Source organism: Phyllobates terribilis, unplaced genomic scaffold (assembly GCF_046119375.1).
Source record: "Phyllobates terribilis strain yellow unplaced genomic scaffold, ASM4611937v1 Scaffold_8__6_contigs__length_399053987, whole genome shotgun sequence".
Classification (NCBI taxonomy): Eukaryota; Metazoa; Chordata; class Amphibia; order Anura; family Dendrobatidae; genus Phyllobates; species Phyllobates terribilis.
In genome coordinates, this window is record NW_027362768.1 from 185358903 (window position 1) to 185382960 (window position 24058).

Here is a 24058-nt window from a genome sequence, read left to right on the forward strand (position 1 = left end):
GTCCATTGTTTTCCGGCCGCGCGGATGACAAGTACCGACACAAGTCCATGGGTCCGTGAACAGCACACGGATGGCATCGGTACAGTCTGTGAGCCGCGCGTATTTCACATTGCAAATAATAGGAGAAGCTTTGTAACTTATTTATGCAAATATGTAAAATACTGATGACGCACGGACCATTTTTTTTTTTCTGTTCTTGAAAAATACTGAGGTCTGAATGAGGCTTTAGACTGATGGGAGCAGCTCAGCCAGATAAGGATTGCAAAAAGAACTTCGGCACTCCATACATGAAAATATAAGAAATATTGTAACTAGACTAATGTCACTTTGAAAAATGAAGGTTTTTTGCGCATAATTTGGCCAATTTATGTGTGCCCATCAACCATGACAAGGTCACCTTCGTATGATGGGAAACTACGCTACGCTACCACTGGATATGCCACTCTTGGGCTGTAAGCCTGTATGGACAATATGTCTTTGCTTGGGCTTTTAACCTACAATGTATGGGCTGGTAGAGCTAGTTAAAACCACCTGTGACTGAATGGGAGGGACACATGGTCAGAAAAAAGGCTGTCAAACTTCTAATAGTGTGAACACGTACCTGCTGCAATGCTCCAGGAGCGGGATCCCAAAAATGATTAATAGAAAAAAGAGAGGGGTCACTCACTGGTCTATTAGGGTGCTCTGAAGAAAAGAGTAATATCAATTGCAAAAAGAACTTCGGCACTCCATACAAAGTGACATTAGTCTAGTTACAATATTTCTTATATTTTCATGTATGGAGTGCCGAAGTTCTTTTTGCAATTGATATTACTCTTTTCTTCAGAGCACCCGAATAGACCAGCCAGATAAGGAGGCCGTCACCAGCTCCTATGGATGCTGCAAAGAAAACAAAAGATCTTCCTGCTTTCCCAAGTCTTGTAGCATGAAGCAAAGATGACCAGGTACAAGGTGCAGTGACGGCAGTACATGGGAATCCGCCGCCGCTGTGTGCACTAAGATATATGCAAACAATGAATTTGTGAAAGTTAAACTGCAAAAATTGTCCAATTTGTGCACTAAGTACCTCAATTTTCTGAGCTTAGTGTATACGGCAGTAATGCCGCTTAAAATTCATATATTCACTGTTTTCATACATCTCGGCGCACACAGCGGCGGCTGGCGTCTCCTCCATGTATATACTGCAGTCACAGCAGCGGCTCCTGTTCACACTTCCTTCTGATAGATCATCTGCTGATGTTTTTTTTCTTTTTCTCCGTTTATCTAAATACTAATTAAAATAAAACGTTGCAAAAAAGCTAAAATGATGCGAGCGCATTATTCACATGTGACAGCGCGACAGCTCGGCCCCATATGGAAACTTTCTCAACCTTATTCTTTCTACAAAAAGGATCGAGTCGAGATCCAGAAATCCGCGCCCAAACTGCTTTCACGGTGCTGATGTTTCTGGCAAAAAAAAGTTTCTGCATGTTCTAGTCCACCATCAGGTGACACCGGCTCCGCTCAACCCTTCTGCCTGTGCGTTCTTCATGATTAGATGGAGAGACATGTCCTCCTGCGCGCTGCCGCTGCTCCTGCGCCCTGCCGCTGCTCCTGCGCACCGCCTCTGCTCCTGCGCGCCGCTGCTGCTCCTGCGCGCTGCCGCTGCTCCTGCGCACCGCCTCTGCTCCTGCGCACCGCCTCTGCTCCTGCGCGCCGCTGCTGCTCCTGCGCGCTGCCGCTGCTCTCGCGCACTGATGCTGCTCTCGCGCACTGCCGCTGCTCCTGCGCACTGATGCTGCTCTCGCGCACTGCCGCTGCTCCTGTGCCCTGCCGCTGCTCTCGCGCATTGCCGCTGCTCTCGCGCACTGCCGCTGCTCTCGCGCACTGATGCTGCTCTCGCGCACTGCCGCTGCTCCTGTGCCCTGCCGCTGCTCTCGCGCATTGCCGCTGCTCTCGCGCACTGCCGCTGCTCTCGCGCACTGATGCTGCTCTCGCGCACTGCCGCTGCTCCTGCGCACTGATGCTGCTCTCGCGCACTGCCGCTGCCTACGTCCTCATCATTCATGGTCTATAGGACTGTACTTTTCTCCTGCAGTCCCATAGACAATGAGGTGCGGAGGTCGAGGATGTGCACCTTCTCTTCATGCAGAACGGGGCTGAAGTACTTGGTTCCTGGGCTCCGGACCACCCAATCTCGAGATGACGGGAGCCCCAGCTATCAGTACATTATCCTTTATCCCAAGAATATAGAATATCCTATTTATTGTGTAATAATCCTTTAACCCCTTCACTTCTTGAGTATAAAATGTTTTCCTTTTGTTTCTGTCTGCCAAAAAGCCAGTAATGATACTTGTGATTACCACGGTAATGGAGGGGAGGTGTAATATTCTCCACGTACATCAGTTCTGACGCTTCTCTCCGGGGTCTTCTTGCAGCTGCCGCAGCGGCGGACATGGCGTATCATCATATTAGACCACCTATAGGATATTCCATACCCAAGCCGATATCATCGCTGCTGATGAGAGGATGGAACGCCTGCCCTGAAGTGAGTTACTTTGTCTCTTTTTTTTTAATCGCAATAGTTGTTGCGTTTCTCCGCACCTGATGTGAGATCCTGGTGGAGAGAATATCTGCACGACTCCTTTAAGGGGCTTTTTACTTCTTGCAATTGACTTTATATATTCTTTCACTCCTTTGCTCAATATATTTAATAATAAAAATATGTTTTTATTGAAGATTCTACTGTCTATTCACTTTTTTTGGTAGGATTTTACGTATAATCAGTGAACATTCACACTCTCGTGTATCTAATAGGAAACTTTGTTTCCTTTGTTGTTTATTTTAAGGACATTCTAACTTAATAGATAAGATGTTCCTGGTTCTGACCCAAAACATCTAAGCATTGTCTGTACCTTTTTATATGCAATTCTTCGTTTCGCCTGCGGTGGTGCTGCAGGTAAATCAAGCACTTAACGCCAGGTTACCTGCTGATCGCTGCTGATCGCTGGGGTCTTAGCAGCAGGACACTGAACAGATGCAGAGAACTTTTGGATCTGGGTTCCTCCATTAATCGCCGCCTCCGTTTTACAGACACTGAAGTGTAATTAAATAAGCTAATTAGGGGCTCGGTGCACCCTGGGTGTGGCCAAAAGGATCTGTGCACTGTTCCTTCGTCACTGATGATTGACAGCGCTGGCTTTCTTTGCAGACCGTGCTCGCTCCAGGCAAGCCAGAGCTGTCAATCACTAGGCAAGGAAATGCTAAACCAGTGGGTGGAATGGTGCACTGAGCCTCTTGGTCACACCCAGGGTGCACTGAACTCCTAATTAGCATATTTGATTAAACTTCAGTTTTTGCAATATGGAAACAGCGATTAGATCAATAAAAATGCAATTTTTATAGGGTGTATGCCCCCTACAAGGCTGTGTGCTTTAGTGTACACTGTCAGCTTGGGCCAACCGACTCCCTTCAATGTCATGCCTGCTGAGACTTTTAGTTCCACAGCAGTCAGTGCGTCATAGTCTGATTTAGGAGCCGGGCATAATCTATAAGATGGGCTGAGCTGGCATCATTGTGATGAGAATCTTGTCTATCGGGTGATTGTCGCTCCCCAAGTTTCCATCTCTCTTCTCCGCAACATTTTGGAGATTGGCACTGGATGTTGTTCACACTGTTGTAATTTATGCACCACAATTAACCTATTTGTCACATTGATAACAAGACACAGCCACAAAAAATAAAATCATCTTTAAGCAGCAGATAAGGGATTGCTTTCTTGTGTCTTTGTGTCTGGAGTGATTGCTTTTTGCAAAAATAAAAAAAAAATAAAAATGAATAATAATAATAATAATAGATGAAATGTCTCCACCTAGTGGTCACCTGGTGAATTTATTCATAAGTTTTTCATCGTTTATCATTCTTTCAGAATAAAACCGCAAAATATAAAATAAATAAGTTTTTGTTCTTTTATTAATTATCGCCGCTAACTTCTCCTTTTAAATGACCACAATTATCAATGAGCTGATCATACGGTATAATCCGAAATAAGCCGCTAAACCTACAAATGCCGGTTATAGGAAGAGCTGCGTCTGCCGTGTATACACATGTTTCTGGAGACTCTAGAGAGATAAATTATATTAACAGGGATAATTAAATGGCTGATAACTTTGGAAAATAGCTGCATGTGCATGGCAAATTAATATACACTTAAGGTTTAGTGTCTCTTTAAGAGGGACTCCACCTTAAAGGGGTTGTCCTGTTTATCCAGTTTTACTTGACAAAGGTATTAATTTGCCTTCCTCCTGGTGCATGGACCCTGCGCTGCACCCGCTGTTCTCATGACGCTTTGGCGTGACATCATCAGTGGATTATATTATAGGAAACTATTGGGGATGGAAAACCCCTTTAACTCTCATTAAAGTGGACCCCAAACATTTCCTGTAATGTAAAATGGCATCAGGCCAACGTCAGCACCTGGGCGAGTGCCGGGGCCCTAAATAAAGGGGGGGGGGGGACCACTCGCCGTCGGGGCCCGGGCCGCTCCCCCAGCAGCAGTGCAGGACCTCCTGTTTCTTCGGCGCTGCTTGATGGCCGTCACTTGCGGCCATGTCTGTTTAAGTGACGGCAATCGAGCACCAAGCACCACGCCCCGCACTGCCACATGCCAGAGGAGCTGGACGGGAGACAGGCCGGGGGGAGGTGAGTGAGGCTCGTTGCCAGATTCCCCATATTGAAAATATTTCTAATGTGTCTGTGTGTGTGCATGTATGATGTGTGAATATGTGTATGTTAGTGTGTATGACTGTGTATATAGTCTGTTTATATGTATTTTTGTGAATTTGTCTTCAAATATCTATATGTTTGTGTCGGGTACTGTGTGTGCATGCGTGTCTGCGTACTGTGTATGTGTGCATGTCTGCATACTGTGTGTGTGTGCATGTCTGCATACTGTGTGTGCGCATGTCTGCGTACCGTGTATGTGTGCATGTCTGCGTACCGTGTGCGTGTGCATGTCTGCGTACCGTGTGCGTGTGCATGTCTGCGTACCGTGTGCGTGTGCATGTCTGCGTACCGTGTGCATGTCTGCCTACCGTGTGCGTGTGCATGTCTGCGTACCGTGTGCGTGTGCATGTCTGCGTACCGTGTGCGTGTGCATGTCTGCGTACTGTGTGTGTATGTCTGCATACTGTGTGTGTATGTCTGCATACTGTGTGTGTGCATGTCTGCGTACCGTGTATGTGTGCATGTCTGCATACTGTGTGTGTGCATGTATGTGTGCATGTCTGCATACTGTGTGTGCGCATGTCTGCGTACCGTGTATGTGTGCATGTCTGCGTACCGTGTGCGTGTGCATGTCTGCGTACCGTGTGCGTGTGCATGTCTGCGTACCGTGTGCGTGTGCATGTCTGCGTACCGTGTGCATGTCTGCCTACCGTGTGCGTGTGCATGTCTGCGTACCGTGTGCGTGTGCATGTCTGCGTACCGTGTGCGTGTGCATGTCTGCGTACTGTGTGCGTGTGCATGTCTGCATACTGTGTGTGTATGTCTGCATACTGTGTGTGTGCATGTCTGCGTACCGTGTATGTGTGCATGTCTGCATACTGTGTGTGTGCATGTATGTGTGCATGTCTGCATACTGTGTGTGTGCATGTATGTGTGCATGTCTGCATACTGTGTGTGTGCATGTATGTGTGCATGTCTGCATACTCTGTGTGTGCATGTCTGTGTACCGTGCATGTCTGCGTACCGTGTATGTGTGCATGTCTGCATACTGTGTGTGTGCATGTATGTGTGCATGTCTGCATACTGTGTATGTGTGCATGTATGTGTGCATGTCTGCATACTGTGTATGTGTGCATGTCTGCATACTGTGTATGTGTGCATGTCTGCATACTGTGTGTGTGTGTGCATGTCTGCGTACCGAGTGTGTGTGTGCATATCTGCGTACCAAGTGTGTGTGTGTGCATGTCTGTGTACTGTGTGTTTGTGTGCATGTCTGTGTGTGTGTGCGCCCATCTGCGTACCGGGTGTGTGTGCATGTCTGCGTGTGTGTGCGCCATCTGCGTACCGTGTGTGTATGCACGTCCGCATATGTGAAGGATGAAGGGGCGGGCAGGCGCCCTGTGTTGTATACCTATATTTCTCCGCCGTATCTGTGCATCATGAATGGTGGTATTTGTTCAAGGGGCCACTGAGACTCTTTCGCCCAGAGCCCACGAAAACCTGGAGCCGTTCCTGCATCAGATAGTACTCACACTTCTGTCTCTGTGATTGGCTGCAGCGGTGACGCGCGCCGCACTGTCAACGTGACGATAACGCTTCAGTCAAAAACAGACAGAGGTAATAGCGGTGAGGGGGAGTACTATCCGATTTTGTTACTTTACATTGCAGAAAGCGATTGACAACCCCTTTTAAGCGTGATCAGTAAACATCTGCCTGTTACTTTTTTATGTCCAGTTGTTAAAGAGTTTCTGTTCATCAGTTTATAGTTATATCTGTTTCTGAGAAATCTGGATGACCATGTCCATTCATATCAGTGGGTTATCTGTGTAATGCAGGACAAGATGTGTCCTCCAGAGAGAGACCCTTGGTAACTGCTCCCTACTTTGGCCAAGAGATGAGGATCCTGAGGACCCCTCTATTAACCCACAATCACCACAATCCCTTTAGGAAACTTTCCCTTTTATTCATTTGCCAAAACATCTTAAAGGGTTGTTCTAATTCTCCTTCTTCAGGACCCAGGCTTCCTTCTTGCCCGGTGGCGGTGAGCTCCTAACGATTGACCGTTCATACTAAGGACATGGTCGTGCCGCTGGTCCGTGCTGTGCACTCTATCAGATGCTGCGGTAGGGTCATAAAGCTTGAGGGATCCAGCAAATCTGGCCAACTTCAGAGCAGCGCTCACAAAATGTGTAGAAATACAGCTTGCATGCGCAGTTCTTGAATAGGAAACCGGCCACTCTTCGTAGAGGTGGCCAATAACCCAGGCTATGAGGAGTAGACTATAACATTATCTGTCCATTCTCGAGAGATCCACTGATTGTTTTTTTCCGAGCACTTTGTAAGTTTCACCTTTTTATGAAGTTGAGACAAAGCCTTTAACCTAATTATTAGTGATGGGACAGTAATGTGACGGCTACTTGTCGCGGACGTTTTTTGGATATAACCGAAGTCATTTAATTTTTTTGCTGGCTGATTTTGGGTCTCCTGTTCCAGATTTCTCGGGGAGGATCAGGCAGATTTTCTTCTTCTGGCTGCCGCTGTCGTTGCTGGAGTGACTTGCCGTCTGCCAGGTTTTGTGTCTCGCGCTGCGTTCGCTCAGATATTTTTGTATGTTGATTGTTTCCTTTAGACTTTCGACGACTATGATGACTTTGGAGCTGTCTGACAGGCTGAGCCGTTTCCTCCCGCTCTCCGCACCGGCTTTGGAGTGATTGTTATTTGCATTATTTTGCCTGTTAAGCGGCGGGGGCAACGCTGATGTATGAGCCGCCGGCTCTTCTGAAGCCTCGTTATTTTGCCTCGGAGTTACAGAAGACCCGGCTTCTCGTGACGGATGTGACTTGAGGGGCAGGTTCTGTTCTGACTCGACATCTTGTTGATCAGGTTTATGATCCAGGCGTGGTGTCTTCTCCACCTGCTGATTAATGCTACACTGAAGGTCAATGACTGTGCTCAATGGTGGATCATCTCTTCCGGGGGTGCTTTGTAAACTAGATGCAGAAAATATTTCTCCATGGTCCACATGATCCGTAACCTTCTCATTTCCTTCGGATTGTGCATGTTCCTTTTCGCTACCTTCAAGACGCCTTGTTTTGTCTGCCTGGGAATCGGCAGGAGAGCTGTCAGGGGCCTCCTTCCTCTCTCTATCTGTGGCTTCATTGATTGTGGTGGTGTTAATTGAATTATCAGGTCCGGGTAAATGACCCACTTCAAGAATTTCATCTTTTCTATTGCCCTCTAAATGGCCATTGACCTTATTACCCGGCAATGATGAACCAGCAATATCTATTTCACAGTTAATGTTATTTCCACATGACGGAGAGCCTGTTCCTCCAGAATTACCGGTGACATTTGACGGCTTTGGATCAAGCACATTTCCGCGGAGAGCACTGGCGTTATCTCGGCTTTCCAACTGCGCCTGCAGCTCACTCTCTGTTAACTCCTCGCTCTCTCCCCGAATCTTCACATCTTTAAGCTTGCTATGATCCCGACTTTGGTCTGTCGAAAGGTTTCCTTTAGATTTCAAAGACTCTTCAGAGTCGAAGGCTCTTTTTGAACCTTGATCTTCAAGAACATTTGGTGAGGAGCCTTCAACTGTCCCGTTGGGTAGACCTTCAAGACTATGATCCCTTTCTTTAAATGGTGTCGTGGCTTCTTTACCAGATGTATCATCGGTATCATTGCGTTTTTCCGCTTTCTCCTTTTTATCAGGAGCGTCTTTAGCTTTTGAACTTGGACAATCTTTCGAGACAGTCCCCACCTTCATTAGGTGGTCAACATGAGATGGTTTATCTTCCATTTGGCTCATCGCATTTGTCTTGGCAGTAGACAAAGATGAATTTCTTGGTCTTGATTTCTTCCTGGATGTCTGTGGTGGGAATCTTTTAGGACTTTGGCCTCTTTTGATGGCCTCCATAGTTTGCTGCGGATGGACTCTTACTTTCCGAAATGGATGCAGATTAACTTTCACCCTTAGGTAATCTTGTTTTTTCCTTGTATACATTGTGTTGCCGTTGATGTATACATCTTTGAAGGTATCCACCAAGGTGCCAGTGTAGCTCGTCTGTCTGGCTTCATGGTCCTTGTGATTTATAGTCAGTAGATACTTGCTTCCGAGGTGCGGGCGGCAGAGCTGTTCGTGCCGTGATTGAGGTATGTTTACCGCCATGTCTGACTTGTGCTGAACGTGTGGTATATAAAAACCAACACTCTTCGGAATATTCCCTTTCCGAATCCTGGCTGACAGCAGCACGTTGTCATTATTCAAAAAACAATTTTCTTCAGTGACACGAGTTTGAATTTTCTGTTCCTCAAATTTTACATTTTGTGTCTCCGGTCCAGTTATTTGTCTTCTGGGTTCCTCTAATTTATCACATTCCATGTATTTACAGATAAGGTCGTTGTCTGTCTGCGAAGAAATATCTCTTCTCTCATTCAGAAGAACGCTGGGGCCACCTCTTTGTGATCGATGGGCGCACAGCGGCGGTCTCGCAGCGTGCAACTTCATTTCCACCGATCCCTTCGTTGTTAAACGACTCATGACATCAGCACTTTGCTTGTAAGGACCCATATTTCTTTGTGATTTCTCCGGAAAGTTGGAGCACAGATTCGCTTTGGGAACGGTGTCGGGTTTGATTCTCATCATATCAGGTTTAGGGTGAAAGGATCTTCTTATATTCGTCTCACCTATGGGGGAAAACATGGAGGTTAGATGGACAATCAATCACAGGACTGTGCAAAAGGTTTAAGCAGGTGAGGAAAAAGTGCTGCAAAGTAACAAGCTTTCAAATATAGATGTAGTAATAGTTTAACACTGTAGAAAACACTGTCATTAACTGAAACAGAAACAGCTGTATAGGAGGCTTAAAACTTGGTAAGGAATAGACAAACTCTGCTTCAAAGGTGAGGTTGCAAGACTGAGAACGGCAACAAGACACAAGGCAGTTATACTGCATCAGCAAGGTCTCTCCTACTCGACTTGAGGTTTTCAAGATGTGCTGTTCAAGCTCTACTGAAGAAACACCAAGGAAAGGCAACATGGAAGAGTGAAGATGCAGTGGACAGCCAAGAAAACTTAGTGAAGCAGATGAAGGACAGATCATGTTACTTCCCTGCAAAATCAGATGTCCAGCAGTGCCATCAACTCAGAGCCCTGATCTCACATCATCCCATCTGTCTGGGATCTCATGAAGAGACAGAAGGATCCGCAAAAGCCTCATACACAGAAGATCTGGGGTCAGGTCTCCAAGATGTTTGGAACAACCTCCTGCCAAGATCCTCCATAATCTGTGTACAAATGATGAGAAGAAGTGATGGAGGTAATGAGCTTTCACCAGATACTGACGATCACGGTGACGGGTGGTCACCAGATACTGACGATCACGGTGACGGGCGGTCACCAGATACTGACGATCACGGTGACGGGCGGTCACCAGATACTGACGATCACGGTGACGGGCGGTCACCAGATACTGACGATCACGGTGACGGGCGGTTACCAGATACTGATGATGGAGGTGACGGGCGGTTACCAGATACTGATGATGGAGGCAACGGGCGGTTACCAGATACTGATGATGGAGGTGACGAGCAGTCCCCAGATACCGATGATGGAGGCGACGGGCAGTCACCAGATACTGATGATGGAGGCGACGGGCGATCACCAGATATTGATGGGATTTACTTTTTTTTGTCTTCTTCACTTTTGTATTTTGTTAATTGACAAAAATAATCTATTAACACGAAAATCAGGTGACAAAAACTTTCACCTTTTTTTACGCTTTGACAATTCTCTGCCCATTGGGTATAATACTGAATGAATTCACCATACTTGTGGTTTTATTTTATGAATTTATGAGAAAAATAAGTGAATCTATTCTTCCACTGTATTCTCTCGTCCAGCGAGTCGACTCAAGGCCAAATCCACTTTGCCATTCAGAGTCTGTATAGAATCATCTCCCCTGCATCTTCCTTGCAGTTGGTATCTCCCAGAGTAGAGAATCTCGCTGTATTCTGCACTCGCAGGTAAACTTGGAAGTAAAACCTGCGTCGCTGTAATACTGAGGGAAATCGTCTGATTTGCTAATGACATATAATTAAGAAAAGTCTTACAATTCCATCCACTCTCACTTTCTGTGGTTTATGCCATAACCGATAGGTCCCCTTTAAGTAGGTGTCCGAGCCATTAATGTGGAACAATGTGTGTGACTGCTCGTCTGTAATCACTAGCACAATTATGCACTCTTGTGAACGAAGCCTCTTAGTCCAGAGCTGCGTTTACGATTCTGCAGGCTTCAGAGCGAAAATCTTCAAACATTCACCGCACAATGGGCAAAAAAGGATCACAGATACTGTGCAATCTGCAACTTTTTATTTTGGGAGGCGAATTGGTGAGGGGGACCCTAGTAAAGAGGTCCATGAGCCGAAGCAATGACATCACAGCGGACAATATTAATTTTTTCTTCCGCATACAACTTCTACCAGCGACTAGTAATAACCATTTTTAATTTATTTCTTTCCGTGCGGCTGCAAATCACGGACGGCCGAGTGACCGGCAGTAAATTCATTGTTCTGGCGTGTGGCCTGCCCTTCTGCGCTGCCCTCATTAGGAAAGCTGTTACGCTTTACAAGCAATTTAGCAAAGTTTAACCTAACACCTGCGAGACGGAGCGAGTGTATTACAGAGAGTTCTTCTCTCTCGCTTCATACGCCCGGCCGGAAAACATCATGATATGGAAACATCGCTGCTCATCCTCTGCCTCTTAGGAGACAGACAATGACGGGTGCATTCGGGGCAGATTTCCACAGATTCAGGGTGGTTGGTTGTAGGGAGATGTGACTGCTGGACTCGCCCAGGATTGTGCTGCATTACTGCTAAGTCTATGAGTCTGTACACCGCTCTACTGTATGTGGGCACTCCGGCTTCCCAAGCACCCCACGTCTAACAAGTGCTTAGAGTGAATGATGGGGGTCTCCGGACTTGGACCCCCCACCGATCTAAGGATGTTCCGTGCCATGTTATAGATTAGAAATAATAAAATAGTGTAGATTCCCTTTCATTATCTTTAATCAGGAGTCTACTGAACCAAATCTACAGCACAATAATCTATTGGAGAGGATGGGTAGGTGGTAGACAGAGATGAGGAAGAGATGTAGGGCGGTGCAGCACTGTGGAGAGGATGGGTAGGTGGTAGACAGATGAGGAGGAGATGTAGGGCGGTGCAGCACTGTGGAAAGGACGAGTAGGTGGTAGACAGATGAGGAGGAGATGTAGGGCGGTGCAGCACTGTGGAAAGGACGAGTAGGTGGTAGACAAAGAAGAGGAGATGTAGAGCAGTGCAGCACTGTGGAGAGGATGGGTAGGTGGTAGACAGATGAAGAGGAGGTGATATAGGCCAGTGCAGCACTGTTGAGAGTATGGGTAGGTGGTATACTGAGATGAGGGGATATATAGGACTGTGGAGAGGATGGGTAGGTGGTAGACAGATGAGGAGGAGTTTTAGGGCGGTGCAGCACTGTGGAGAGGACAGGTAGGGTGGAAGACGTAGATGAGGAGGAGATGAAGGGCAGTGCAGCAAGGTGGAGAGGATGGGTAGGGTGATAGAGATGAGGGGAGATGAATGACTGGAGAGGACAGGTAGGTGGTAGACAGATGAGGAGGAGTTTTAGGGCGGTGCAGCACTGTGGAGAGGACAGGTAGGGTGGAAGACGTAGATGAGGAGGAGATGAAGGGCAGTGCAGCAAGGTGGAGAGGATGGGTAGGGTGATAGAGATGAGGGGAGATGAATGACTGCAGAGGACAGGTAGGGTGGTAGACAGAGGTGAATAGGAGATGAAGGGTGGTGCAGTACTGTGGAGAGGACAGGTTGGCTGGTAGACAGAGATGAGCAGGAGATGTAGGGTGGTGCAGCAAGGTGGAGAGGATGGGTAGGGTGATAGAGATGAGGGGAGATGTATGACTGGAGAGGACAGGTAGGGTGGTAGACAGAGATGAGCAGGAGATGTAGGGTGGTGCAGCACTGTGGTGAGGATGGGTAGGGTGATAGACAGAGAAGAGGAGGAGATATAGGGCGGTGCAGCACTGTGGAGAGGACAGGTTGGCTGGTAGACAGTGAAGAGCAGGAGATGTAGGGCGGTGCAGCACTGTGGAGAGGACGGGTAGGTGGTAGAGAGATGATGAGGAGATGTAGGGTGGTGCAGAACTGTGGAGAGGACGGGTAGGGTGGAAGATGGAGATAAGGAGGAGATGAAGGGCAGTGCAGCAAGGTGGAGAGGATGGGTAGGGTTGTGAACAGAGATGTAGGGCAGTGCAGCACTGTGGAGAGGATGGGTAGGTGGTAGACAGATGAGAAGATGTAGGGCGGTGCAACACTGTGGAGAGGACAGGTTGGCTAGTAGACAGAGATGAGCAGGAGATGTAGGGCAGTACAGCACGGTGGAGAGGACGGGTAGGGTGATAGACAGAGAAGACAAGGAGATGTAGGGTGGTGCAGCACTGTGGAGAGGACAGGTAGGTGTTAGAGAGAGAGATGATGAGGAGATGTAGGGTGGTGCAGAACTGTGAAGAGGACGGGTAGGGGGGAAGATGGAGATGAGGAGGAGATGAAGGGCAGTGCAGCAAGGTGAAGAGGACGGGTAGGGTTGTGGACTGAGATGTAGGGCAGTGCAGCACTGTGGAGAGGATGAGTAGGGTGGTAGACAGATGAAAAGATGTAGGGCGGTACAGCACTGTGGAGAGGACTGGTAGGGTGATAGACAGAGATGAGGAGATGTAGGACGGTGCAACACTGTGTAGAGGACAGGTAGGGTGGTAGACAGAGATGCAGAGATGTAAGGCAGAGCTGCACTATGGAGAGCTTTGTAGGTGAGAATGATAAGTTTATATTGTATTTTATAATGAGTGGGTAACCAGTGCAGTAACTGGCACAGGGTGGAGGCATCGGTGTAACAGCTGAACAGAAAGATAGGCCTGGCTGCTGCATTAATGATACTGGGGATTGCAAATAGAAACGTTTGGAGATTAGATGACTGATTACTAGTAAGTTTCAGTAATCAAAACAAAAATGATCAAAGATGAATTTTGGCTATTTTCTCAATAAGAAAAGGCCAGATTCTAGCACCATGGCTGCTGTGGTACTACTTCTACCTGCATAGCGATATTGTTTGAGGACTACTTGTCAGTATTATGTAGTCACTGTATTACTTGAGCAGATTATGACATATATGAGAACTACTTAGCAATATAATATAAGCACTGCATGGCAGTACTTTATGGGCATCATTCTTGTCATAGTGTTTGGCCGGCACTATTTGAGGATTGTGCGCTCTCAGGTCCATTTGAGGACTGCGCGCTCTCAGGTCCATTTGAGGACTGCGCGCTCTCGGGTCCATTTGAGGACTGCACGCTCTGGGGTCCATTTGAGGACTGCACGCTCTCGGGTCCATTTGAGGACTGCGCGCTCTCAGGTCCATTTGAGGACTGCGCGCTCTCGGGTCCATTTGAGGACTGCGCGCTCTCGGGTCCATTTGAGGACTGCGCGCTCTCAGGTCCATTTGAGGACTGCGCGCTCTCGGGTCCATTTGAGGACTGCGCCCTCTCAGGTCCATTTGAGGACTGCGCGCTCTCGGGTCCATTTGAGGACTGCGCGCTCTCAGGTCCATTTGAGGACTGCGCGCTCTCAGGTCCATTTGAGGACTGCGCGCTCTCAGGTCCATTTGAGGACTGCGCGCTCTCAGGTCCATTTGAGGACTGCGCACTCTTGGGTCCATTTGAGGACTGCGCGCTCTCGGGTTCATTTGAGGACTGCGCGCTCTCGGGTTCATTTGAGGACTGCGCGCTCTCGGGTCCATTTGAGGACTGCGCGCTTTCGGGTCCATTTGAGGACTGCGTGCTCTCGGGTCCATTTGAGGACTGCGCGCTCTCGGGTCCATTTGAGGACTGCGCGCTCTCAGGTCTGTGCCAGTCGGGATGTGCATCACGTGTGAGAATCCAGACAGCATTGCCACATGTCGTATCCAGGAATAATTTAAATAACCTGTTATTTTCCTACATTTTAGATAATTCCTTGGAAATAAATTCAGTTTTGTCCATTGACACTAATTTTGTGTTTCCTCAACCCCGTCTGTGTAAGAAGAGCGCAGCAGCCGCCCTGGATCGTGGCTCTTTTGACAGTCGGATTTCAGTACAAAGGGAGAAATATAAAAATCTTAAAGGGTTATCTCTCAGAAAGCTTTACCTTTATTAAATCTTGACAACTCCTGTAAGACAGTTGTGTTCGCACCTTCCCATGGAGCAGCATGCACAAAGTCGTGCGGATTATCGGGAATCCTTTGAATGCTGTTTGAAATGCAGCCTACTTCATTAGTGTCAAACATCGCTGCAGGGGAGGGAGAACGCCGCTGCACCAGCCGACAGTGGAAACAGATGTAATACCTTCCTGGCAGGCTTTCTGTGCCGCCGCCGCCGCTCAGGCACTTGCCTGATTTCTGCACATTACATCCCAGATGTGGTTTACCGTTCCTGGAAGAATCCACAGAGGACATGACATCACGGAGGGCTTCTTGGGTGAAATTGATTTTATGGATGGGGCCTCGTATTCTTGGGAGCTGTTGGGCGTCTTCGCATGAGCACCTTGTTCGACCCTGTTCATTCGACTTGTTCAGCTTTAGGTCACATTTTGCAATGAGGATGATGAGGAACGTGAGAGCAATGAGTCCTGCAAATCAATGAATGTCGGGATTAACACGAGCAATGCCCAAACTGTACCAGAAAAATTCACAAACAATTGTGGGACAATCAAGAAACCCAAGATGAGTAACAAATATGGCCGCTATCCGAGCTCCAAAGCAGCTTTGCTGCTGCCCTTGGGTCCTGCTTGTTTTTGCACCAACTTACCCAGAAGGCCTCTCTCCTTTTGTCTTATCTTGTTAAATGGGTTAAATTGCAAAGTGCTCAAAAAAACAAGCAACTTTTAAAATTTACATCTTATTAAAAGTCAAGAAAAGCGGGATTTTTAATTCTACGGTTTACTTCTCTTAATCTAGGTAACCGGCCACCTCTGTAGGCTATAAGAAGTGGACGGTTTCCCAAGTAAGGAGTGTATGCTTGCAATCGCTGTGCTTTAGATCTTGCAAGTGCTGCTCTTTAGCTCGACAGATCCCACCAGCTTCAGGGACCCTGCACGCCTCCGATGATGCAGAGGATTCCTGGTCGTAATTTTGAACCTACGTTAATTTGTAACGATTCATTTAAAGGAACAATAATTGAGATATGTAACGTGCAGCTGATCGAGCATTGTTCATGCAAGCCGGCAGCACGCTGCGCTGTGGATAGGTGAGATGTGCTGCAGATAACATGCACACTGCGGGCGGACGGAACAATCGTATTAACAAGGGTTGTGTCCTCATATAGTTTGGGTCTTGTAAATCCGCCATTAAACAACTACATCTATTTATTGATCAGCGCTCCTTTATGGCCAGACCCCTGCCCATAGAATTCCGCTGCCTCCATTGGTCCCCATATCCTATACCATGAAAAATATTATGTGTAAATCAGGGTTACAAATCTTATTTTACCGTCTCCCACATAAGCAGTAACGTACTTGGATTCCCCTTTATCGATCCTGTTATTGGCCTTTCCATATACATGTACATTCTACTTGGCTGAGCGTGCATGTGCTGTCAGTGTGCAAAGGGGTGTAAGCCTCTAACAGACACTTATAGGTTTAAAGGGTTTTTTAGTTACAAATCATTGGGAGTTCAATCACTTGGACCCCCCCACTAGTCCCGAGAACAGGACCCTAAGATGTCCTGTTGGAATGTTCGGAGATGGCTGAGTGTAACACTTGGGTATCTTCAGCCGTACCATAGACAATGAAGTGAGCAGCCATTGCTCCATTCCAGCAGGTCTTTTTAGAGCCTCGTTCTCAGGATCTCACGCGCAGCCACCTCTCCATTTATTCTCTGGTCGTTAGCCCCATTTTCAGGATCAGTGGGGTTTCTAGCAGTCAGACCCCCAGCTGTGCCAAAGCAATAACTTGCTAAGTTGGAAATAACCCATTGGTTATTTTGGGTAGTCCCATAAAGCATGAATGGAGCCAAGGTCTACACTATTCAGACTGAGCAATGCAGAGCCCCATTTTTGGAGTCAGATCCTCGTCAATCAGTAACTTATCCATTAGGGCATAACTTAAGAACCTGACACAAACCCTTAAAGAATAAAAAATGAAACGTGCCTAATCCCCAGTTCTTCATGTGCATTAGATCGGCAGGTTCCTCCATAATCGTCAAATTTGGCCAATCAAAGTCTATGACCTCAAACTCTTTGCTAATGTTCCTTTTACTCAATACGATCTTAATAAATCACAAATGATCATCTAACATTGCAACATTTTATGAATGGCCTTACCTGTGATGACCAGGACTGATATCAGCAGACCTTCTCTGGAGGACCCTCCATTCTTCTCCCTTGCGATGACTGTGATGTTATAAGATTTGGATCCACAGTTCCGATCTGTTAGCTGCAGCAGAGATGTGACCGCCGGGTTACTGGAAGATCTACACTGAAGACCATTTCTACCCTTCAGGACTCGTCTTGTAGAATATGTGTAATTCCTTAAAAAATTAGCCAAATTGTAAAGTTCACAGCTACAGTTCCAATGGTTATTGCCTAAGTTTAAGAGGGTGAGATGGGGCAAAAAAGAGAAGACATCCGGCAGTTTGGTCAGCCTGTTCTTCGACAGATCTAGTTCCTTGAGTTGCTGGAGGCTTCGAAAAGTTCCTTCGTGGATAAAACTGATAAAATTGCTGGAAAGGTCCAAGTGCTGTAGATGGTGAAGAATGTTGGATCCCAAACTGTCGTGTGTCAGGTTTGTGATCTGGTTCTTGCTGATTTCCAGTCTGATAAGACGTTTTGTGCTCCCAAACCAAGTCCCATCGATGCTACCGAAGTTATTCCTGTTCAGCTGCAGAGTTTCGAGATTCTGAAGAGGGAAGAAAGTTCCGTTAGTGATGGACGTGGACGATATCCGATTATTGTCCAAGACTAAGGTCTGCAGTTTGGTGAGATTGGTGAAGGCTCCATTTTGGATCTTCTTGATTTTGTTGCCACTTAATCTAAGCAGGGTGAGTTCTACGAGATGAGAGAAGTTGTGGACTCCGATGAATGATATGTTGCCTTCTGTGATAATCAGGAGTGTGGTGCTGCCAGGAAGAGCTGTAAAATGATGGGGAAGATGAATAAACTTCTGCTCAAGTCAAGCCATAACACACCAGCTACTCTACCTATACAACTACTTATCAGCCCTATGGGCATGTCGACCCATGTGATTGCTGTCTCTCCAACCCCCGACACCTGAGCCACAAATATTTAAGATCTTTGCAGATGCCAGAAAGTTTCAGAAATTGAATTGGACTGGTGGAGTCTTCAACAGCTCGAATAATCACATGGTTCTTCGATTGCCATAAATATGTAGCTCATATGTTCATTGTGCCGCCAACCAATGGATCATACCATTGGGCAGTACATGGTGCAGATATGAAATGTGACATAGCAGATCCACAAGGAAGCCCTGCAGATATTCCTGGGGGGGTCGCTTTGGACATCTCCAGAAGAAAGGTAATAACCAACCAGTATTATGTCATTTATGGTGGTAACTTTTAGGGAACTGAATTGTAGTATTATGTGGACTCATTAAGGAGTTGTTATTAGGGTACAATATGGCAGCATATTGGTATTATGCGGAATGAAACGATGACAAAGTCCCTACGTTGGTTATTGCTCAGGGTGCAATATTCTATGAAAAATAAACGTAGAGCAAAAGGAGAAGAAGCAAAAGATACGAAGCAAAGAAAAAAGGTAAAAGATGTAACCGCAAAAAAAACCCCCACTAATGAGCACATTAAGGGACTGCATGACATTAAAGGAGTTGTCCAGGACTTTGATATCAGCTCCTGTGTACGACGTCCTATGCCGGGTGCCTGTGTATTGACTGAGCCTCCTATAGCGAGGAGATGTTAGATGACATGTGAGATGTTAGTAACAGCCATCATCTGCCATGTGGAGCAGGCGGTTAACGCCTTAAGTGCTGCAGGCGGTTAACGCCTTAAGTGCTGCAGGCGGTTAACGCCTTAAGTGCTGCAGGCGGTTAACGCCTTAAGTGCTGCAGGCGGTTAACGCCTTAAGTGCTGCAGGCGGTTAACGCCTTAAGTGCTGCAGGCGGTTAACGCCTTAAGAGCTGCAGGCGGTTAACGCCTTAAGAGCTGCAGGCGGTTAACGCCTCAAGAGCTGCAGGCGGTTAACGCCTCAAGAGCTGCAGGCGGTTAACGCCTCAAGAGCTGCAGGCGGTTAACGCCTCAAGAGCTGCAGGCGGTTAACGCCTCAAGAGCTGCAGGCGGTTAACGCCTCAAGAGCTGCAGGCGGTTAACGCCTCAAGAGCTGCAGGCGGTTAACGCCTCAAGAGCTGCAGGCGGTTAACGCCTCAAGAGCTGCAGTCGGTTAACGCCTTAAGAGCTGCAGTCGGTTAACGCCTTAAGAGCTGCAGGCGGTTAACGCCTTAAGTGCTGCAGGCGGTTAACGCCTTAAGTGCTGCAGGCGGTTAACGCCTTAAGTGCTGCAGGCGGTTAACGCCTTAAGTGCTGCAGGCGGTTAACGCCTTAAGTGCTGCAGCCGGTTAACGCCTTAAGTGCTGCAGGCGGTTAACGCCTTAAGTGCTGCAGACGGTTAACGCCTTAAGAGCTGCAGGCGGTTAACGCCTTAAGAGCTGCAGGCGGTTAACGCCTTAAGAGCTGCAGGCGGTTAACGCCTTAAGAGCTGCAGGCGGTTAACGCCTTAAGAGCTGCAGGCGGTTAACGCCTTAAGAGCTGCAGGCGGTTAACGCCTTAAGAGCTGCAGGCGGTTAACGCCTTAAGAGCTGCAGGCGGTTAACGCCTTAAGAGCTGCAGGCGGTTAACGCCTTAAGAGCTGCAGGCGGTTAACGCCTTAAGAGCTGCAGGCGGTTAACGCCTTAAGAGCTGCAGGCGGTTAACGCCTTAAGAGCTGCAGGCGGTTAACGCCTTAAGAGCTGCAGGCGGTTAACGCCTTAAGTGCTGCAGGCGGTTAACGCCTTAAGTGCTGCAGGCGGTTAACGCCTTAAGAGCTGCAGGCGGTTAACGCCTTAAGAGCTGCAGGCGGTTAACGCCTTAAGAGCTGCAGGCGGTTAACGCCTTAAGTGCTGCAGCCGGTTAACGCCTTAAGTGCTGCAGCCGGTTAACGCCTTAAGTGCTGCTGTCTATCTGTGACATTAGCACCTAAGGCGTGCAGTACTAGGAGGTCGATCACGATTTACTGTGGCTGCCGGGAGTCTGCTGAAGGCTCTATTGGCTGTGTGTTGGGACTCCTGTGAGGCCCAGCCATATTATCAATACGGTAGTACTGCACTATATTGTAAAAGCGATCAGATGATTGCAAGTTCAAGTCTCCTAAAAGAGCTAAAAAAAAAAGTTTTCAAAAATATGTAAAAAAAAATATAAAAATTCTAATCATTCTCCTATTTCCCCTTTAAAAGTAAATTTAAAAAAATGCTAAAAAGAACATCAGCTCGCCTCGCCAAAAAAACGCCCCCACACAGATGCATGAACGGAAAAATGAAAACATTACAGGTCTCAGAATATGGCGGCACAAATAAATTTTTATTTTTACAAGTTTCTGAAAAAATTTTCACCACTTAAGTTAAAAAAAATTTAAAAAATCCTGTAAAAAATGTTGATATTGCAATGATCATACTGACCTGAAAAATCCTGTTATCAGGTCAATTTTACTGGACAATGAATACAGTAAAATCCCCAAATATACAATGTCAGAAATGTATTTTTTATCTCTATTTCACCGCACTTGTATTCCTCCCCCTTTTTTCATGGTAAAATGAACAGTGTCGTGCAAAACTACAGCTCGTCCCGCAAAAACAAGCAGCTATATCAATGGAAAAATAAAAAAGTTATGGTTAAAAATACAGGAAGGTAAAAAAAAAAAGAAAGGAGATAAACAGAAAAATCACCCGGTCATGAAATCGTTATTTGAAGAGAATGAGAGCTGAGCTGCAGTACCGGGAGTGGCCACTACACAGTGTGGCGCTGTGCTGTCCTGGCTCTGTGCAATGTGCACAATTGCCTGCTGCCAATGCTGGAAACAGATGAATAAGTAGCAAAGTCCTGTGCAACACTTCTAAAGAGAAATCTACTTTCTTAAAGAAACCAAGTCATAATCTAATAATTGGGGCCGATTTGCAATACATGACCCAGACTAAAGACAAGAGTGGCGCCAGTTCTGTTTTTTTTTATTTGCATCCTTCCCCTTTAAGAAACACCTGTAGTTGTCCTTCTCGGATGTTTTTTAGCACTGGGAGACATCCTTTGTTCCTGGCATGTGTAGTTTATGAAAGGCGTTAATGGTACTGAAGAAAATGACTTGTAATCAGATAGAAATCACGTCTCCTCAGTATGTTCATTTAGACAAAGGTAAAAAAAAAATAGACGGGCATTAAAAATCCAGCATCGGCCATAATGCGCCAGACGCCAGTCACATAAGCTGCCGCACCAACTGTAATAATGACGCTGCAGATTGGTTTTTAAAGACACGGATATAAGTGATTAAGTTGGAGCCGCGCTCTCCCGAAAACACTAAATGTCCATATGCAATTGCTGCGAAGCTTCTCCGTGCCGCCTGCAGCCATCATGGCCACCATGCGGACAACTGGCAATCTGCACAGTATGATCTGTAGCCTACACTTTGATACTTGGCCACAATGAGTGTCCTCCCATTCTGGAGGCACGCTTTTTACCTTGGCTTTCCTATCTGGCCAATAGAGGAAAGTCTTAAAGGCCAAGTGCACTTTCGTGCAGAATTTGCTTCCTAAATGTCCAGTAAACAACATTAATCATTTTCTAGAATTTTGTTCGTTATCTAGCTGAGTTCTCTGCAAAAATGTTACAAATCCCTTCTGGCTCTGATGACTCTCTCTGCTCTACCATCCCCTCATCTCAGTGTAAAAAAATAGCAGCAGGAAAGGGTTATGTATAGATTTACACAATGCTGACAGGGAAGAAAGCATGTGCAGTTTCAAGAAGAGCAGAGAAAACAGGCTATAGAAAAGGAAGAAAGTACTTGGATAGGAAATAAGTGCATGATAGAAGCTGTGCTGATATGAGATAATGAAGACCATAGCACCCTGGATACACATGGAGCTCACATCCAGCCTACATTACTGGAGAGACACAGACCTCACATCCAGCCTATATTACTGGAGAGACACACAGACCTCACATCCAGCCTATATTACTGGAGAGACACACAGAGCTCACATCCAATCTATATTACTGGAGAGACACACATAGCTCACATCCAACCTATATTACTGGGAGAGACACACATAGCTCACACTTGGCGTATATTACTGGGAAAGACACACAGAGCTCACATCCAGCCTATATTACTGGGAGAGATACACAGAGCTCACATCCAGCCTACATTACTGGAGAGACACAGACCTCACATCCAGCCTATATTACTGGGAGAGACACACAGAGCTCACATCCAGCCTATATTACTGGGAGAGACACACAGACCTCACATCCAGCCTATATTACTGGGAGAGACACACAGACCTCACATCCAGCCTATATTACTGGGAAAGACACACAGAGCTCACATCCATCCTATATTACTGGGAGAGACACACAGACCTCACATCCAGCCTATATTACTGGGAGAGACACACAGACCTCACATCCAGCCTATATTACTGGGAGAGACACACAGACCTCACATCCAGCCTATATTACTGGGAGAGACACACAGAGCTCACATCCATCCTATATTACTGAGAGAGACACACAGACCTCACATCCAGCCTATATTACTGGTAGAGACACACATATCTCACATCCAATTTATATTCCTGGGCGATACACTCAGTTTTTGCAGGTAGTATAGCTGAACCAGCGGGCCAAACTCTGCGCTCTTCCACGCTGCTGTCAGAGGTAGCTTTACCTCTGTAGCATGGAAGAAGTTCAGCGGCGTTGAGATCTTGCCAGCTTCAGAGCAGTGCTTACAAGCCATGTAGCAAACAGTTTGCAAGCATGCACTCCTTTGTCTAGGAAATCAGCCACCTCTGGCAAGGAACTGTAAACTATAGAATAAAAAATTATTATTAAGATTAATTAATTAGAGTACATTGCAAAGTTTCTCATTTTTACAAGCACTTTGCAATTTACCCATGATTGAAGGCCCAAATAAAACTTTAATTGATTATCGAAAAGAATAGAATTCATTCACGCGGATAGAGAACCTCCTGAAAAAAAAACCTTCTGTGATCCCACATTATGTTGCGGTTCTGACCTGACAATAAGAGATGAATTATCAAACTTTTTGGATTTTTGAGTTCGGTGTTAAAAGAATTGTACTTTTTTTTTTTTTTTTTACGACTTTCCAGTTTCATATAAACTGGAAATGTTTTCATTAATGCACATTGCGGTGATATAAAAAAAAACCTTATAGTGAGGATCCAGTTCTGGCTTTGTTTGGCCTTGGGGGGGGGGGATAAGTATTTATTCTACGGCCGCGCTTCTCTCCTGAAATGTGACATTTGATGATTTCGGCAGTGAGATTCATTACGGGTGGATTCTGCACGCGCAGGGCCCCGAGCCCACACATCTCATGCGCTATCGGCAATATCCGGGCCGGCGCTGACAGGACTCTTACCTATTATATACGGGAGTCCTTGACAGATAGTCGCCTCTTCTGAACAAACCGCACAGGAAGAAGGACAGCTCTCCACTAAATAAAAGGAGGCGCTGAGCAGGAGGACGACGGCACCTGCAACACACAATCAGGACACAAGTACCTTTGTCACTGCGGCTATTAGTGAGAAGGTGCTAATGATTGATTAACGCTCCGAGGACCCCCGTCACGTCTCCCCGCTTTAGAAATGAATCTATGAGGGACTCATTATTCATGGCGCGGCTATGGAGAGAGCACTACATCATGTAATCTCATCCCGGCTCCGTACGTGAAAGGACGAGACGCTTCTGTGACACAGAATTATTGTAGCTATAAAGCAGAAATGGATTGAAGGGCAACTCCGCTTCTAACAACATATTGGGAACTTTATGAATTTTATATAATTTTGCTTTACCTGAGGCAGAGATTTAATTTGCAGTTCTAGCCCTTTATATAATAAATACCTTTCCATGGAAGACCCGCACATGACCAAGCACAATGCCGAGCGTCGGATGGAGTGGTGTAAGGCCGCCATCACTGGACTCTGGATGAGACTTGTTCTGTGCAGTGACGGATTGCACTTCTGTATCTGCGTCTGATGGA

At 46.5% G+C, this 24058-nt stretch overlaps 2 protein-coding genes across 2 annotated transcripts in view; one reads left to right on the forward strand and one right to left on the reverse strand.

The window, feature by feature from the left end:
- Positions 1 to 24058, forward strand: part of TNNI3K (TNNI3 interacting kinase) — a 266835-nt gene that overhangs the window by 209224 nt on the left and 33553 nt on the right. Inside the window, exon 21 of the mRNA XM_073643899.1 lies at positions 2418 to 2527. Coding sequence (XP_073500000.1) covers positions 2418 to 2527 — 110 coding nt within the window. The remainder of the gene's footprint in view (positions 1 to 2417; positions 2528 to 24058) is intronic.
- Positions 7154 to 23832, reverse strand: LRRC53 (leucine rich repeat containing 53). The gene is made up of 6 exons (XM_073642815.1): positions 23745 to 23832; positions 23438 to 23551; positions 17111 to 17917; positions 15137 to 15419; positions 14011 to 14657; positions 7154 to 9390 (listed from the first exon to the last, which is right to left on the reverse strand). The coding sequence occupies exons 1-6, from the start codon at positions 23830 to 23832 to the stop codon at positions 7154 to 7156; spliced, it is 4176 nt and encodes a 1391-aa protein (XP_073498916.1).

What these genes read in the sequence shown, in the direction of transcription:
- LRRC53 (XM_073642815.1), bottom strand. Translation starts at nt 23,832, where the DNA reads ATGTTGTTAGAAGCGGAGTTGCCCTTCAATCCATTTCTGCTTTATAGC. An exon ending in AGGACTCCCGTATATAATAG is followed by an intron (nt 17,918 to 23,437) that starts GTAAGAGTCCTG and finishes ATCATTTTACAG; the next exon opens with CTCTTCCTGGCAGCACCACA. An exon ending in GAGCGCACAATCCTCAAATA is followed by an intron (nt 9,391 to 14,010) that starts GTGCCGGCCAAA and finishes TTTCCCCCATAG; the next exon opens with GTGAGACGAATATAAGAAGA.